This window comes from Dendropsophus ebraccatus, chromosome 14 (genome assembly GCF_027789765.1).
Source record: "Dendropsophus ebraccatus isolate aDenEbr1 chromosome 14, aDenEbr1.pat, whole genome shotgun sequence".
Taxonomy (NCBI): domain Eukaryota; kingdom Metazoa; phylum Chordata; class Amphibia; order Anura; family Hylidae; genus Dendropsophus; species Dendropsophus ebraccatus.
In genome coordinates, this window is record NC_091467.1 from 77,902,342 (window position 1) to 77,921,236 (window position 18,895).

The window sequence follows — 18,895 nt, forward strand, 5'->3', positions numbered from 1 at the left end:
CTGTAGGATACATATAACATATACAGTAGGGGACCCCTGTAGGATACATATACATATACAGTAGGGGACCCCTGTAGGATACATATACATATACAGTATGAGACCCCTGTAGGATACATATACAGTAGGAGACCCCTGTAGGATACATATACATATACAGTATGAGACCCCTGTAGGATACATATACAGTAGGAGATCCCTGTAGGATACATATACATATACAGTAGGAGACCCCTGTAGGATACATATACAGTAGGAGACCCCTGTAGGATACATATACATATACAGTAGGAGACCCCTGTAGGATACATATACATATACAGTAGGGGATCCCTGTAGGATACATATACATATACAGTAGGAGACCCCTGTAGGATACATATATATATACAGTAGGGGACCCCTGTAGGATACATATACATATACAGTAGGGGACCCCTGTAGGATACATATACATATACAGTAGGGGACCCCTGTAGGATACATATACATATACAGTAGGGGACCCCTGTAGGATACATATACATTTACAGTAGGGGAACCCTGTAGGATACATATACATATACAGTAGGAGACCCCTGTAGGATACATATACATATACAGTAGGAGACCCCTGTAGGATACATATACATATACAGTAGGGGACCCCTGTAGGATACATATACATATACAGTAGGGGACCCCTGTAGGATACATATACATATACAGTATGAGACCCCTGTAGGATACATATACAGTAGGAGACCCCTGTAGGATACATATACATATACAGTATGAGACCCCTGTAGGATACATATACAGTAGGAGATCCCTGTAGGATACATATACATATACAGTAGGAGACCCCTGTAGGATACATATACAGTAGGAGATCCCTGTAGGATACATATACAGTAGGGGACCCCTGTAGGATACATATACATATACAGTAGGAGATCCCTGTAGGATACATATACATATACAGTAGGGGACCCCTGTAGGATACATATACAGTAGGAGACCCCTGTAGGATACATATACATATACAGTAGGGGACCCCTGTAGGATACATATACAGTAGGAGACCCCTGTAGGATACATATACATATACAGTAGGAGATCCCTGTAGGATACATATACAGTAGGGGACCCCTGTAGGATACATATACATATACAGTAGGAGATCCCTGTAGGATACATATACAGTAGGGGACCCCTGTAGGATACATATACATATACAGTAGGGGACCCCTGTAGGATACATATACATATACAGTAGGGGACCCCTGTAGGATACATATACATATACAGTAGGAGACCCCTGTAGGATACATATACATATACAGTAGGGGACCCCTGTAGGATACATATACAGTATGAGACCCCTGTAGGATACATATACATATACAGTAGGAGACCCCTGTAGGATACATATACATATACAGTAGGGGACCCCTGTAGGATACATATACATATACAGTAGGAGACCCCTGTAGGATACATATACATATACAGTAGGGGACCCCTGTAGGATACATATACAGTATGAGACCCCTGTAGGATACATATACATATACAGTATGAGACCCCTGTAGGATACATATACATATACAGTAGGAGACCCCTGTAGGATACATATACATATACAGTAGGGGACCCCTGTAGGATACATATACAGTATGAGACCCCTGTAGGATACATATACATATACAGCATGAGTCATGGCCGCTCTCAGTTTCCCCCCTCCCTCCTCAGCTTCCTCCTCTGTGGACTGCAGAAGCGAGAATGGAAACTGAAAGCAGAGAGAAGGATGGATGAGGCCGGGTATATATAGCTGCATGACCGAGCACAAATATCACAACAAGAGACAAAGCTGCTCCAAGCCGACTGTACGGGATCCGGTGTCCAGGAGAGCGGAGAAGACGCCGAGGCAGCCGGCAGGTAGGACACTCCGGCCTTTGTGTGCACCCACATCATCCTTCCCACTGTGTTTCCCCTGCATGTTCGGGGTATTGTATAGTGTACACTCGGGATATATGCCATGTATAGTGTACACTCGGAGTATATGCCATGTATAGTGTACACTCGGGGCTATAGTCCATGTATAGTGTACACTCGGAGTATATGCCATGTATAGTGTACACTCGGGGTATATTCCATGTATAGTGTACACTCGGGGCTATAGTCCATGTATAGTGTACACTCGGAGTATATGCCATGTATAGTGTACACTCGGAGTATATGCCATGTATAGTGTACACTCGGGATATATGCCATGTATAGTGTACACTCGGAGTATATGCCATGTATAGTGTACACTCGGAGTATATGCCATGTATAGTGTACACTCGGAGTATATGCCATGTATAGTGTACACTCGGAGTATATGCCATGTATAGTGTACACTCGGAGTATATTCCATGTATAGTGTACATTCGGGGGTATATGCCATGTATACTGTACACTCGGGGTATATTCCATGTATAGTGTACACTCGGGATATATGCCATGTATACTGTACACTCGGGGTATATTCCATGTATAGTGTACACTCGGGGCTATAGTCCATGTATAGTGTACACTCGGAGTATATGCCATGTATAGTGTACACTCGGGGTATATTCCATGTATAGTGTACACTCCGACTCGGAGTATATGCCATGTATAGTGTACACTCGGGGTATATGCCATGTATAGTGTACACTCGGGGGTATATGCCATGTATAGTGTACACTCGGAGTATATGCCATGTATAGTGTACACTCGGGGCTATAGTCCATGTATAGTGTACACTCGGGGCTATAGTCCATGTATAGTGTACACTCGGGGTATATGCCATGTATAGTGTACACTCGGGGTATATGCCATGTATAGTGTACACTCGGGGGTATATTCCATGTATAGTGTACACTCGGGGTGTATGATATGTATACTGTACACTCGGGGTATATTCCATGTATAGTGTACACTCGGGGTATATTCCATGTATAGTGTACACTCGGGGTATATGCCATGTATAGTGTACACTAGGAGTATATGCCATGTATAGTGTACACTCGGGGGTATATTCCATGTATAGTGTACACTCGGAGTATATGCCATGTATAGTGTACACTCGGGGGTATATTCCATGTATAGTGTACACTCGGAGTATATGCCATGTATAGTGTACACTCGGGGGTATATTCCATGTATAGTGTACACTCGGAGTATATGCCATGTATAGTGTACACTCGGGGGTATATTCCATGTATAGTGTACACTCGGAGTATATGCCATGTATAGTGTACACTCGGAGTATATGCCATGTATATTGTACACTCGGTGTATATGCCATGTATAGTGTACACTCGGGGTATATGCCATGTATAGTGTACACTCGGGGTATATTCCATGTATAGTGTACACTCGGAGTATATGCCATGTATAGTGTACACTCGGAGTATATGCCATGTATAGTGTACACTCGGGGGTATATTCCATGTAATAGTGTACACTCGGGGTATATGATATGTATACTGTACACTCGGGGTATATGCCATGTATAGTGTACACTCGGGGTATATGCCATGTATAGTGTACACTCGGGGTATATGCCATGTATAGTGTACACTCGGGGGTATATTCCATGTAATAGTGTACACTCGGGGTATATGCCATGTATAGTGTACACTCGGGGTATATGCCATGTATAGTGTACACTCGGGGCTATAGTCCATGTATAGTGTACACTCGGAGTATATGCCATGTATAGTGTACACTCGGGGCTATAGTCCATGTATAGTGTACACTCGGAGTATATGCCATGTATAGTGTACACTCGGGGCTATAGTCCATGTATAGTGTACACTCGGGGTATATTCCATGTATAGTGTACACTCGGGGTATATTCCATGTATAGTGTACACTGGGGGTGTATGCCATGTATAGTGTACACTCGGGGTGTATGATATGTATACTGTACACTCGGGGTATATTCCATGTATAGTGTACACTCGGGGTATATTCCATGTATAGTGTACACTCGGGGTATATGCCATGTATAGTGTACACTCGGGGTATATGCCATGTATAGTGTACACTCGGAGTATATGCCATGTATAGTGTACACTCGGAGTATATGCCATGTATAGTGTACACTCGGGGTATATGCCATGTATAGTGTACACTCGGAGTATATGCCATGTATAGTGTACACTCGGGGGTATATTCCATGTATAGTGTACACTCGGAGTATATTCCATGTATAGTGTACACTCGGGGGTATATTCCATGTATAGTGTACACTCGGAGTATATGCCATGTATAGTGTACACTCGGGGGTATATTCCATGTAATAGTGTACACTCGGAGTATATGCCATGTATATTGTACACTCGGGGTATATTCCATGTATAGTGTACACTCGGGGTATATGCCATGTATAGTGTACACTCGGAGTATATGCCATGTATAGTGTACACTCGGAGTATATTCCATGTATAGTGTACACTCGGGGTATATTCCATGTATAGTGTACACTCGGAGTATATGCCATGTATATTGTACACTCGGTGTATATGCCATGTATAGTGTACACTCGGGGTATATGCCATGTATAGTGTACACTCGGGGTATATTCCATGTATAGTGTACACTCGGGGTATATGCCATGTATAGTGTACACTCGGAGTATATGCCATGTATAGTGTACACTCGGGGGTATATTCCATGTAATAGTGTACACTCGGAGTATATGCCATGTATAGTGTACACTCGGGGTATATTCCATGTATAGTGTACACTCGGAGTATATTCCATGTATAGTGTACACTCGGAGTATATGCCATGTATAGTGTACATTCGGGGGTATATGCCATGTATAGTGTACACGCGGGGGTATATTCCATGTATAGTGTACACTCGGGGTATATGCCATGTATAGTGTACACTCGGGGTATATTCCATGTATAGTGTACACTCGGGGGTATATGCCATGTATAGTGTACACTCGGGGTATATGTCATGTATAGTGTACACTCGGGGGTATATTCCATGTATAGTGTACACTCGTGTATATGCCATGTATAGTGTACACTCAGGGGTATATTCCATGTATAGTGTACACTCAGGGGTATATTCCATGTATAGTGTACACTTGGGGGTATATTCCATGTATAGTGTACACTCGTGTATATGCCATGTATACTGTACACTCAGAGTATATGCCATGTATAGTGTACACTCGGGGTATATGATATGTATAGTGTACACTCGGAGTATATGCCATGTATAGTGTACACTCGGGGTATATTCCATGTATAGTGTACACTCGGGGTATATTCCATGTGTAGTGTACACTCGGAGTATATTCCATGTATAGTGTACACTCGGAGTATATGCCATGTATAGTGTACACTCGGGGTATATTCCATGTATAGTGTACACTCGGAGTATATTCTATGTATAGTGTACACTCGGAGTATATGCCATGTATAGTGTACACTCGGGGTATATTCCATGTATAGTGTACACTCGGAGTATATGCCATGTATAGTGTACACTCGGGGTATATTCCATGTATAGTGTACACTCGGAGTATATTCCATGTATAGTGTACACTCGGGGTATATGCCATGTATAGTGTACACTCGGGGTATATGCCATGTATAGTGTGCACTCATGTATATGCCATGTATAGTGTACACTCGGGGTATATGCCATGTATAGTGTACACTCGGGGTATATTCCATGTATAGTGTACACTCGGAGTATATGCCATGTATAGTGTACACTCGGAGTATATGCCATGTATAGTGTACACTCGGAGTATATGCCATGTATAGTGTACACTCGGGGTATATGCCATGTATAGTGTACACTCGGAGTATATGCCATGTATAGTGTACACTCGGAGTATATGCCATGTATAGTGTACACTCGGGGTATATGCCATGTATAGTGTACACTCGGGGTATATGCCATGTATAGTGTACACTCGGGGTATATGCCATGTATAGTGTACACTCGGGGTATATTCCATGTATAGTGTACACTCGGAGTATATTCCATGTATAGTGTACACTCGGAGTATATGCCATGTATAGTGTACACTCGGAGTATATGCCATGTATAGTGTACACTCGGAGTATATGCCATGTATAGTGTACACTCGGTGTATATGCCATGTATAGTGTACACTCGGGGTATATGATATGTATACTGTACACTCGGGGTATATGCCATGTATAGTGTACACTCGGGGTATATGATATGTATACTGTACACTCGGGGTATATGCCATGTATAGTGTACACTCGGAGTATATTCCATGTATAGTGTACACTCGGAGTATATGCCATGTATAGTGTACACTCGGGGTATATGCCATGTATAGTGTGCACTCATGTATATGCCATGTATAGTGTACACTCGGGGTATATGCCATGTATAGTGTACACTCGGGGTATATTCCATGTATAGTGTACACTCGGAGTATATGCCATGTATAGTGTACACTCGGAGTATATGCCATGTATAGTGTACACTCGGAGTATATGCCATGTATAGTGTACACTCGGAGTATATGCCATGTATAGTGTACACTCGGAGTATATTCCATGTATAGTGTACACTCGGGGTATATGCCATGTATAGTGTACACTAGGAGTATATGCCATGTATAGTGTACACTCGGGGTATATTCCATGTATAGTGTACACTCGGTGTATATGCCATGTAATAGTGTACACTCGGAGTATATTCCATGTATAGTGTACACTCGGAGTATATGCCATGTATAGTGTACACTCGGAGTATATGCCATGTATAGTGTACACTCGGGGTATATGCCATGTATAGTGTACACTCGGGGTATATGCCATGTATAGTGTACACTCGGAGTATATTCCATGTATAGTGTACACTCGGAGTATATGCCATGTATAGTGTACACTCGGAGTATATGCCATGTATAGTGTACACTCGGGGTATATGCCATGTATAGTGTACACTCGGGGTATATGCCATGTATAGTGTACACTCGGAGTATATGCCATGTATAGTGTACACTCGGGGTATATGCCATGTATAGTGTACACTCGGGGTATATGCCATGTATAGTGTACACTCGGGGTATATGCCATGTATAGTGTACACTCTGAGTATATTCCAAGTATAGTGTACACTCGGGGTATATGCCATGTATAGTGTACACTCGGGGTATATGCCATGTGTAGTGTACACTTGGAGTATATGCCATGTGTACCGGGTGGGTGAGTTGCCACTCAAGACTGCCGTGACAGGAGCCCAAGGGACCCATCACAGCCCGGCAGGTCACCGACCATTTGGGGAAGAGTACAGCTGCAACACAAAGCAGGTACCAACATCCCACCTGTCTGCTGGACTAGCACCGGCGTCACCGCTATAACATCACCGGCCGAGCTCTACAACAACACTGATACCATCCATCAGTGCTGCACCTATCCTCCTACACCGCAGCACAGATATACAGAGACGATATAGCCGGATATAGAGAGACGATATAGCCGGATATAGAGAGACGATATAGCCGGATATAGAGACGATATAGCCGGATATAGAGAGACGATATAGCCGGATATAGAGAGAGACGATATAGCCGGATATAGAGAGACGATATATTCGGATATACAGAGACGATATAGCCGGATATAGAGAGACGATATAGCCGGATATACAGAGACGATATAGCCGGATATAGAGAGACGATATATTCGGATATACAGAGACGATATAGCCGGATATAGAGAGACGATATAGCCGGATATAGAGAGACGATATAGCCGGATATAGAGAGACGATATAGCCGGATATAGAGAGACGATACAGCCGGATATAGAGAGACGATATAGCCGGATATAGAGAGACGATATAGCCGGATATACAGAGACGATATAGCCGGATATACAGAGACGATATAGCCGGATATAGAGAGACGATATATTCGGATATACAGAGACGATATAGCCGGATATAGAGAGACGATATAGCCGGATATAGAGAGACGATATAGCCGGATATAGAGAGACGATACAGCCGGATATAGAGAGACGATATAGCCGGATATAGAGAGACGATATAGCCGGATATAGAGAGACGATACAGCCGGATATAGAGAGAGACGATATAGCCGGATATAGAGAGACGATATAGCCGGACATAGAGAGAGACGATATAGCCGGATATAGAGAGACGATATAGCCGGATACAGAGAGAGACGATATAGCCGGATATAGAGAGACGATATAGCCGGATATAGAGAGACGATACAGCCGGATATAGAGAGACGATATAGCCGGATATACAGAGACGATATAGCCGGATATAGAGAGAGACGATATAGCCGGATATAGAGAGACGATATAGCCGGATATAGAGAGACGATATAGCCGGATATACAGAGACGATATAGTCGGATATAGAGAGAGACGATATAGCCGGATATAGAGAGACGATATAGCCGGATATAGAGAGACGATATAGCCGGATATAGAGAGACGATATAGCCGGATATAGAGAGACGATATAGCCGGATATACAGAGACGATATAGTCGGATATAGAGAGAGACGATATAGCCGGATATAGAGAGACGATATAGCCGGATATAGAGAGACGATATAGCCGGATATAGAGAGACGATATAGCCGGATATAGAGAGACGATATAGCCGGATATAGAGAGACGATATAGCCGGATATAGAGAGACGATATAGCCGGATATAGAGAGACGATATAGCCGGATATAGAGAGACGATATAGCCGGATATAGAGAGACGATATAGCCGGATATAGAGAGACGATACAGCCGGATATAGAGAGACGATATAGCCGGATATAGAGAGACGATATAGCCGGATATACAGAGACAATACAGCCGGATATAGAGAGAGACGATATAGCCGGATATAGAGAGACGATATAGCCGGATATAGAGAGAGACGATATAGCCGAATATAGAGAGACGATATAGCCGGATATAGAGAGAGATGATATAGCCGGATATAGAGAGACGATATAGCCGGATATAGAGAGAGACGATATAGCCGGATATAGAGAGAGATGATATAGCCGGATATAGAGAGACGATATAGCCGGATATAGAGAGACGATATAGCCGGATATAGAGAGACGATATAGCCAGATATAGAGAGAGACGATATAGCCGGATATAGAGAGACGATATAGCCGGATATAGAGAGAGACGATATAGCCGGATATAGAGAGAGATGATATAGCCGGATATAGAGAGACGATATAGCCGGATATAGAGAGACGATATAGCCGGATATAGAGAGACGATATAGCCGGATATAGAGAGACGATATAGCCGGATATAGAGAGACGATATAGCCGGATATAGAGAGACGATATAGCCGGATATAGAGACGATATAGCCGGATATAGAGAGAGACGATATAGCCGGATATAGAGAGACGATATAGCCGGATATAGAGAGACGATATAGCCGGATATAGAGAGACGATATAGCCGGATATAGAGAGACGATATAGCCGGATATAGAGAGACGATATAGCCGGATATAGAGAGACGATATAGCCGGATATAGAGAGACGATATAGCCGGATATAGAGAGACGATATAGCCGGATATAGAGAGACGATATAGCCGGATATAGAGAGACGATATAGCCGGATATAGAGAGACGATATAGCCGGATATAGAGAGACGATATAGCCGGATATAGAGAGACGATATAGCCGGATATAGAGAGACGATATAGCCGGATATAGAGAGAGACGATATAGCCAGATATAGAGAGACGATATAGCCGGATATAGAGAGACGATATAGCCGGATATAGAGAGACGATAGGCCACGAATGTGGATGAAGAGACGGCGCAGAAACAAAACAGCACTTCTGTTTTTGCCACGTTGGGTTGTTTGTTGTCCGGCCGGTTTCTCATTATTACATGACGGCCGGAGTTCCCCAGTGACATCATGTATCAGTATAGTCACTGTATACAGATCACCACACACAGTATATACACACAGTATACATCATGTATCAGTATAGTCACTGTATACAGATCACCACACACAGTATATACACACAGTATACATCATGTATCAGTATAGTCACTGTATACAGATCACCACACACAGTATATACACACAGTATACATCATGTATCAGTATAGTCACTGTATACAGATCACCACACACAGTATATACACACAGTATACATCATGTATCAGTATAGTCACTGTATACAGATCACCACACACAGTATATACACACAGTATACATCATGTATCAGTATAGTCACTGTATACAGATCACCACACACAGTATATACACACAGTATACATCATGTATCAGTATAGTCACTGTATACAGATCACCACACACAGTATATACACACAGTATACATCATTTATCAGTATAGTCACTGTATACAGATCACCACACACAGTATATACACACAGTATACATCATGTATCAGTATAGTCACTGTATACAGATCACCACACACAGTATATACACACAGTATACATCATGTATCAGTATAGTCACTGTATACAGATCAGCACACACAGTATATACACACAGTATACATCATGTATCAGTATAGTCACTGTATACAGATCACCACACACAGTATATACACACAGTATACATCATGTATCAGTATAGTCACTGTATACAGATCAGCACACACAGTATATACACACAGTATACATCATGTATCAGTATAGTCACTGTATACAGATCAGCACACACAGTATATACACACAGTATACATCATGTATCAGTATAGTCACTGTATACAGATCACCACACAGTATATACACACAGTATACATCATGTATCAGTATAGTCACTGTATACAGATCACCACACACAGTATATACACACAGTATACATCATGTATCAGTATAGTCACTGTATACAGATCACCACACACAGTATATACACACAGTATACATCATGTATCAGTATAGTCACTGTATACAGATCACCACACACAGTATATACACACAGTATACATCATGTATCAGTATAGTCACTGTATACAGATCAGCACACACAGTATATACACACAGTATACATCATGTATCAGTATAGTCACTGTATACAGATCAGCACACACAGTATATACACACAGTATACATCATGTATCAGTATAGTCACTGTATACAGATCACCACACAGTATATACACACAGTATACATCATGTATCAGTATAGTCACTGTATACATCATGTAATAGCGGATGTGCGGCCAGTAAATGAAGCAAAGAGCTGCCGAGCGATCGCCATGTACAGTCCATCCCGAGAAAATGGTGGAAATTGTGCAAAATCTATCAAAATGTAACCACTTAATTCCATTTATTTTATAGAGATTGTAAAATCTTTGATGGATCCCGAGAGAAGGCCGAGACCTGAACCTGCGGAGAATTTCCATCACCCCCATCAGAGATGTAAGCCAAGGATTGTTATCTAAAGAAATCCATTCTTATAAGGCTGCGTTCACACTACGTATATTTCAGTCAGTATTGCAACCAAAACCAGGAGTGGATTAAAAACACAGAAAGGATCTGCTCACACAATATTGCAATTGAGTGGATGGCCGCCATATAACAGTAAATAACGGCCATTATTTTAATATAACAGCCGTTGTTCTAAAATAACAGCAAATATTTGCCATTAAATGACGGCCATCCACTCAATTGCAACATTGTGTGAACAGATCCTTTCTGTGTTTTTAATCCACTCCTGGTTTTTGTTGCAATACTGACTGAAATATACTGACTGAAATATACGTAGTGTGAACGCAGCCTTAAAGGGGAAGTCCGGCCACAGAATTTTTAATTCCATCCAGCCAGGGAGGAGGTGGCTGAACAAAACCACACGTTCTTACCTCCCCGGCTCCAGTGCTGGGGTCCGCTGTCCTTCCATATGGGTCCCAGATGCTTACAGGTCTGAGTGGGAACCTGGGACGTGTCAGGCCAGTGTCAGCCACAGGCCACGTGTCAGCCACAGGGACGGGACCCCACTACAACAGCTGACTGGTTGAGCTGGCCGGACATGTCACATGTCCAGACTTCTCCTCCGAGCCTTAGAGATATATATAAGGGCCAAGCAGCCTAAATGTGGCGGGTGCAGCAGTGCGGACACTTTTTAGGGAGGTTTTACACACAGTATTTTTAGAAGCTTTTAATTCTAGTTTTTACACCAAATCCAGAAGAATGGATAATATAAAGGAAGGACTGTGTGTAATATTGACTTTTTTTTCCAGACAGAGGAGGCCAACATCACCAGCACAGAAATGAAGGTGGAAGGCAAGAACTGGTGGCAGGACATCATGTCCAAAGAGGTGGTGGAAGAAATGCACGTCAAGCTGGCAGAGCTGGTGGTCATCAGGGCGGTGGAAGAGGAGAACCCGTACCCGGAAGAAGAAATGAACAACATTTCGGACAAAATCAACATGGTGGTAGAAGAAATGAGCAAGGGGCTAGAGGTCAAAATCATCCTAGGGGTGGTGGCCATAATGTCCATGGAGCTGGCAGGAGAGATGGTGGGCAACATGAGCCAAGGCAAGGTGCACAAAATGAACCAAGAGCTGGTGGCCCACAGGGTCATATTGGAAGAAGAGGAAACCACAATCAGGAAGATGAACAAGGTGGTAGACAGCAGGGGCCACCACAAGGCAGAGAAGATAGAAGAGAACAACAAGTAAGACGTTTGGGATTTAAAGCTCTAGAAGGACTATTAGAGAAGGAACCCTCAGAGGTGGTTATAACACTGGCCGCACACCCTGGGCTCAATGATTTGATGTCGGCAGTGGAAATGAGGCCAGATTTTGTAGACTTGGTTTGCAAGGTGCTTTGTAGAGCTTGTACAGCCAGACGAGACAGACAAAGTGTACAGCATCTACTTGGTCAGGTCAAGTCATCAGCGTACCTCCGCACCTGTCTCCCACACTTTATAGTGGGAATGCTGACTGAGACTGTGCCAGAGAGGAGACACCGCTATCCGGATAGTATTTTAAGCATACTCTTTCTACTCCAGGAAATCACCAGTGTGTTTCCCGCCAGCAGCATAAACGAGACCTCACTGCTGGTTTCTCTCATACCCGGCTCTATAAATGCTTTGCGTACAGCTGGAGTGAATGTTGGAGAGAACGTAGAGGAAAAGTTGGAGAGAATATCAAACTTAATACAGCACCTTCAGGGTAGGAGGCGAGAAGGGACACTGCGAGGGGACACACACATGGTTCTCGGACCAGACATTGCTGTTGAAGACTTCAGGACCATGAGTGTGTATCCTGTTTATGACGAAATCCACTTAAATGAAAATCCTTTTCTTAGGCCAAATATTTTAAGAAACAAGTTTGAAAGCACAGAGCTTTACCTGGACACTCATTTCCGACTTTTAAGGGAAGATTTTGTGCGACCATTACGTAAAGGGATCCAGGAGATCTTGATGCATCACGAGGAAAGAGGATTTCGCAAAATGAAATTTGACGACATTCGAATTTACTTTGACACGCGTGTGGTGGCCCCCATGTGCACATCTTCAGGCGTCATCTACAAAGTGCAGTTTGATATTACACCACTGAAGTGGATTCGATGGCAGAACTCCAAGCGGCTAATATACGGCTCTCTGGTCTGCTTATCTCAGGATAACTTTGAGACCTTTCTTTTTGCCACGGTCTCTAATCGAGATGTAAAAGAGTTAGAGCAAGGTGAGGTCCATCTGCAGTTCAGTGACCAGAGCCGAAGATTACTGGCAAGAGCCCGTCCAATAACTCCTTTTATTATGGTGGAGACAACGGCATACTTTGAAGCATACCGCCATGTCCTGGAGGGGTTACAGGAGATTGATGTCCAGGATGTACCCTTCCAAAAGTATATAGTGTCATGTGAGAGGGATGTTGGAGCACCACGCTATCTCAATGCCGGTGTGCAGTACGACTTTAGCTGCTTGTTAGACAAAGACTTTAAAAGTTCAGCTATGGAGACCAAAGTGAATGTTCTGAATCCCCGGGAGTGGCCATCAAAAGAAATCCTTGGCTTTGACGATTCTCAGATAGAAGCTGTACGACTGGCGCTCACCAAGGAACTCGCCATCATCCAGGGACCACCAGGCACAGGTGAATGTCTGAACTAAATAGAATTCGTACATCTAAAGCCACTATCAAAATAATGCTATTTATTCTTTCTTTCTATTAGGCAAGACATATGTGGGGCTGAAGATTGCTCGGGTTCTACTTCTGAATACTAATGTGTGGAAAACCCATGGAGAGTCTCATCCCATCCTTGTGGTGTGTTACACAAACCATGCCTTAGATCAGTTTCTGGAAGGTATGTACAGCTCATACAGTATTGTATAAACATGGTAGAAATATAGGAATGTTCCCTGGCTTTCCTTGCAGAATAGGAGTTCCTCATTTAGCATCTTTAGGTTATATTTTATAGTTTCTGGTTTGGGGAGCAGGGTAGGTTATAGTTCTCATCATAATGTGGTGGGCTTTCGTAAAATCCTCTGTTCTCTGGTTGAGGGAACGTAGGTAGGTTGCATGAGGCCTACAGGGAACAGTTGGGTTTCAGAGTGTTGGAATAAAACAATAAAGAGCCGGCTAGCCCTTGTTGGCAATGTGTATGACCATCACATGGCTGGCGTCATTCCGAGGGTATGGATTCATCTTAAAGTGATTCTTTATTGGACTTCAGAAATGGAAAAGCAGTGGTTTACAATGAGTTTCGAAGAGTTGTGCTCCTAGTCTCATCAAGAAGGTTACTTGGTGTCCATTGTGGGGTGGAAGAGTTCTGCTTATGCAGTGAGCATGGTAGGTTGGTGTCCAGTGGGAAGGATGGGTTAGCAGTTGGTAGTGTCAGGCTGTCCATACAGATTCATTTGCCAGCCTCCAATCTCACTGGTAGCAGCTTACTATCTAATGTAAAACACGAACTGGAGAGAATGGAACGGCTGCACATCCCATCTATGGCTGATACTAATGCCGCTAGGCCTATATTAAAAATCAACACCAGAGTGTCTGTATATGAATTGATCAAGCCATATTGCCCCGTGTACCACCGTGCAGGTCCTCTGGTCCACACGGGTCCCTACGCTAACTCCACACCGTGTCGGTCAGCGACCGCCAACCCCGCAAAGCGTGCACGTGCAGGGAAGGGAGGCCATGGAACGGCCCTGCAACCTGTGATATGCCTGTGCTCACATGTCTGGACCCTATGTCTTCCCCATTCTGTGAGAGCAGCAATGGTAAGTGTAATACCATATCCATACTTGTGTCGTTTGGGGGCAGCCTTCCCCGCCGGTGGTGCTGGCCGGGTTTTGGTGGGGCTTTTTGGGTCTGGTCCTGTGACATTGGGGTTGCAGGGCCGTTCCATGGCCTCCCTTCCCTGCACGTGCACGCTTTGCGGGGTTGGCGGTCGCTGACCGACACGGTGTGGAGTTAGCGTAGGGACCCGTGTGGACCAGAGGACCTGCGCGGTGGTACACGGGGCAATATGGCTTGATCAATTCATATACAGACACTCTGGTGTTGATTTTTAATATAGGCCTAGCGGCATTAGTATCAGCCATAGATGGGATGTGCAGCGGTTCCATTCTCTCCAGTTCGTGTTTTACTATCTAATGTGTACAGGGACCTCATGATTCTCTCCTGACAGATGATGTTGTTGGAAGTTTTTCTTAAGGGTGAAAAGCCTCCTCCGCGGCTGTCTGGCTGCGGCTTACCCCCTCTCCCCATTAAAGAACATTTCAGTGCCAATGATATTTGCCTTGTACGACCAGCTTTACCTATTGTCTGGTTAAAGTACCTGAGTTTTACCAGAAGCGTATGGTGAAGGCTGCCTATTGTCACCCATATTACTATGTGCCCATTCTTTCAGGAATCCACCAGTTCTTGGGAGAGGGAATTGTGCGTGTCGGCGGGCGCAGCAGCAGCGAGATTCTGAAGAAGTTTAATCTTCGAGAACTAAGGGCATGCCCAGGGACTCGCAGGAATTATCCACTACACATACGAAGAGCGATTGCCGAAGTGAGTCGCCACTTTTCATTATGTCTGATCAGCCAATCCTGACTGTAAGGATGGTCGATACCGATGTCTATCTTGTTTTGTTTAAGGTCTCAAGCACGATGAAGGAATCTGAAATAAAGCTGGAGGAGGGGGCGCAGCTCCTACAATGCTCCACCACTGGAATCATTCATGAAAAGTTTCTTGAGAAGTACATAGAGGATGAGCACCTGGACAGCCTGCTTGATGTCATGGTAAGGAAAACGCATGGTCCTCCTGGTTCCATGCCACTCACCTAAAGTTCAGATCAGAAAGCTAAAAAGTTCAAAAATGGTTAAGGTGAACCATTCTGGGGAAATTTTTTTTCCCTTCACAGACCGATCCCCTTTCCTTTCTACAGGAACAACACAGTTAGTATACAGAGAATGGGAGATGGGGTAGAAACCCTGCGTCTTTGTATGATCGGTGGTCCATCGGCCGCTGGGTGGAGGGTGGGCAGTCATGGACTCTAGTGTATAGTAAGAAAGTGTTATTGCTTTTACTCATTTGGGAAATTTGAGCTAGACCAGTGATTTTCAACCAGTGTGCCGTGGCACACTAGTGTGCCGCGACACATGGTCGGGTGTGCCGCGGGGAGAAGCAGGGGGGAGAAGTATGGTGGAGAGAAGCACAGGAGAGAAGCGGGGGGGAGAAGTATGGTGGAGAGAAGCACAGGAGAAAAGCAGGGGGGAGAGAAGCACAGGAGAGAAGCAGGGGGAGAAGTATGGTGGAGAGAAGCACAGGAGAAAAGCATGGTGGAGAGAAGCACAGGAGAGAAGCAGGGGGGAGAAGTGCGATGCCCTGACCCGTGAGGGTCACTTCGCAGTGCAGGTGTTGTGAGCGGGCAGGAACCGGGGCAGCTGCAGGGTATAGGATTGTCACAGTATAGGGCCTGAGGGTGGCACAGCTGAGGGACCGGTCTGCGGTATAATTGCTACTGGGCATGCGATTCTTCGCTGTTCCTAGTCAGGGCACCAGTAAATGGACACCAATGCCAGGGCTCAGTAACAGCGGGGGTTACACTTTTATTGTAACTGAGGTAACTGGTAGCAACAGTCTCTTCCGGATGCAACCGGGAATATAGCAGACTTATATAGACAGAGCTAAGGTGGTGCTGCATAGGCTAAGGTGAAACGTGCCGGATGATGGGAGTAGTAGTGAGAGAAGAATAGAGAGGCTGGGTGGATTAGAGTACTTGCGGTATGAATCTTGACTTGATGAGGAGATGAATAACAGGAACGACACCCAGATGAGAAGATACTCCAGGCACTTGAGCAGATGGACAGCCAGGATCTGTTACCGCAGAGCACCAGGTCCACTCTTCTGAAGGTGAAGAGAGACACAAACACACGACCTCCTTGCTTGGGAGCAGGGGCCGGAACTAACTAGCAAGGGGAAGTCACATGGTACTCCTGGCCAAAGCTCGATGGCCATTGGTGGAACCATGGTTACAGGGCTTGGTCACGTGATCCTCAGCCTTTGCATACCACTGCACAGAGTTAAACACATATACAATATACAGGAACCTGAGAGTAATAGGGACTACATAGTCACAGCTGCAGTGCAAATAGTTTCCAGAACAGGCATGGCTGTAATAGGAAAAATAACCTGACAGTGAGAAACAGACAGCGGGTTCTGGGACACTGCAGAAGTATGGTGGAGAGAAGCATGGGGGAGAGAAGCACAGGAGAGAAGCAGGGGGGAGAAGTATGGTGGAGAGAAGCACAGGAGAGAAGCAGGGGGGAGAAGCACAGGAGAGAAGCAGGGGGGAGAAGTATGGTGGAGAGAAGCACAGGAGAGAAGCAGGGGGAGAAGAAAACAGGCCCAGGTTACACTGAGTGAGTATAAATGCATTTAGAATCTATATTATTAACTATATGTATAATATGTCCTGTTTTAGTGTCATTTTGTGCCATTTTGGTTGGTGGTGTGCCCCGGGATTTTCTAAGTATAAAAAGTGTGCCGCGGCTCAAAAAAGGTTGAAAATCACTGAGCTAGACAGTACTAGTAGCTGCCAGATTCAGTGGTTTTATTTACTCTCCTTTGTGTTTTTTTGTTTTTTTAAACTTTTTTTAAAATTTGCCTAATTCTATTTTTTTATTTCTCAGAAAGATGAAGATTTCTTTTTACCAACTGGGAAGATGTCGTTGATTGTGGAATGGCTTGGCTTAGGTATCCTCCCTTTCACCCAAACAACAGATCCACTCGCAGCAGGTAAAGTTCTGGCGTATTAGTGGAGTGCTAAAGTAAATGAAACAAAAAAACATCAACTAGAAGTGAAAAAAGAAAAAAATCCCACAGTATTAAAATCGCTTATAATGGGAGGATGTTTCATACAGAGAATACGGGTAGCAATTCTCTATCCACTGCCTGCGTGTAGAGGGGCTGTCCACTGACAGAATATTCTTTTAATTCATCTCGACACATAGAAGTGGCCGCTCAGCCAGCCCGAGAGGTGCGTCACCAAAGTGACCAATGATTGGCTGAGTGGACATTTCTTGTGTGTCAAGGAATTGGTGGTCAGTGGAGACCCCGGACTGCAATGCTGGTCCAATGGGTCCCTTACTTTGTCTTTTTAAGCCAGCCTGAGCACTTTTCAAAGATTTTGTCTATCGTTGAACAACCCCTTTAAATCCTCTGGGAAACCTTAAGGAAATCCAGAAGACATTACCTGTTAGGGGTGGTCTAGTACAGAAAACTTGACTCTATTCAAAAATATACTATAAAAAATAGAAATTCCCATTCCTCACCACTTACTGGTCCAAATCTGATGTTTATAGCTTGTTGTCCGGGTTATGACCTGTAGTTCGGTGTCTGTTTGCTGGTCGCACATGCTCAGTTGCAGCACTAGA

At 44.1% G+C, this 18,895-nt stretch overlaps 1 protein-coding gene across 1 annotated transcript in view; it reads left to right on the forward strand.

Annotated features, from left to right (window-relative positions):
• The first annotated feature begins 1,793 nt into the window (after nucleotides 1–1,793).
• Nucleotides 1,794–18,895, forward strand: part of ZNFX1 (zinc finger NFX1-type containing 1) — a 30,823-nt gene continuing 13,721 nt past the window's right edge. Inside the window, exons 1-7 of the mRNA XM_069951998.1 lie at nucleotides 1,794–1,920; nucleotides 11,362–11,442; nucleotides 12,261–14,117; nucleotides 14,197–14,328; nucleotides 15,880–16,028; nucleotides 16,115–16,258; nucleotides 18,152–18,257. Of these exons, the coding sequence (XP_069808099.1) occupies nucleotides 1,794–1,920; nucleotides 11,362–11,442; nucleotides 12,261–14,117; nucleotides 14,197–14,328; nucleotides 15,880–16,028; nucleotides 16,115–16,258; nucleotides 18,152–18,257 (2,596 nt within the window). The remainder of the gene's footprint in view (nucleotides 1,921–11,361; nucleotides 11,443–12,260; nucleotides 14,118–14,196; nucleotides 14,329–15,879; nucleotides 16,029–16,114; nucleotides 16,259–18,151; nucleotides 18,258–18,895) is intronic.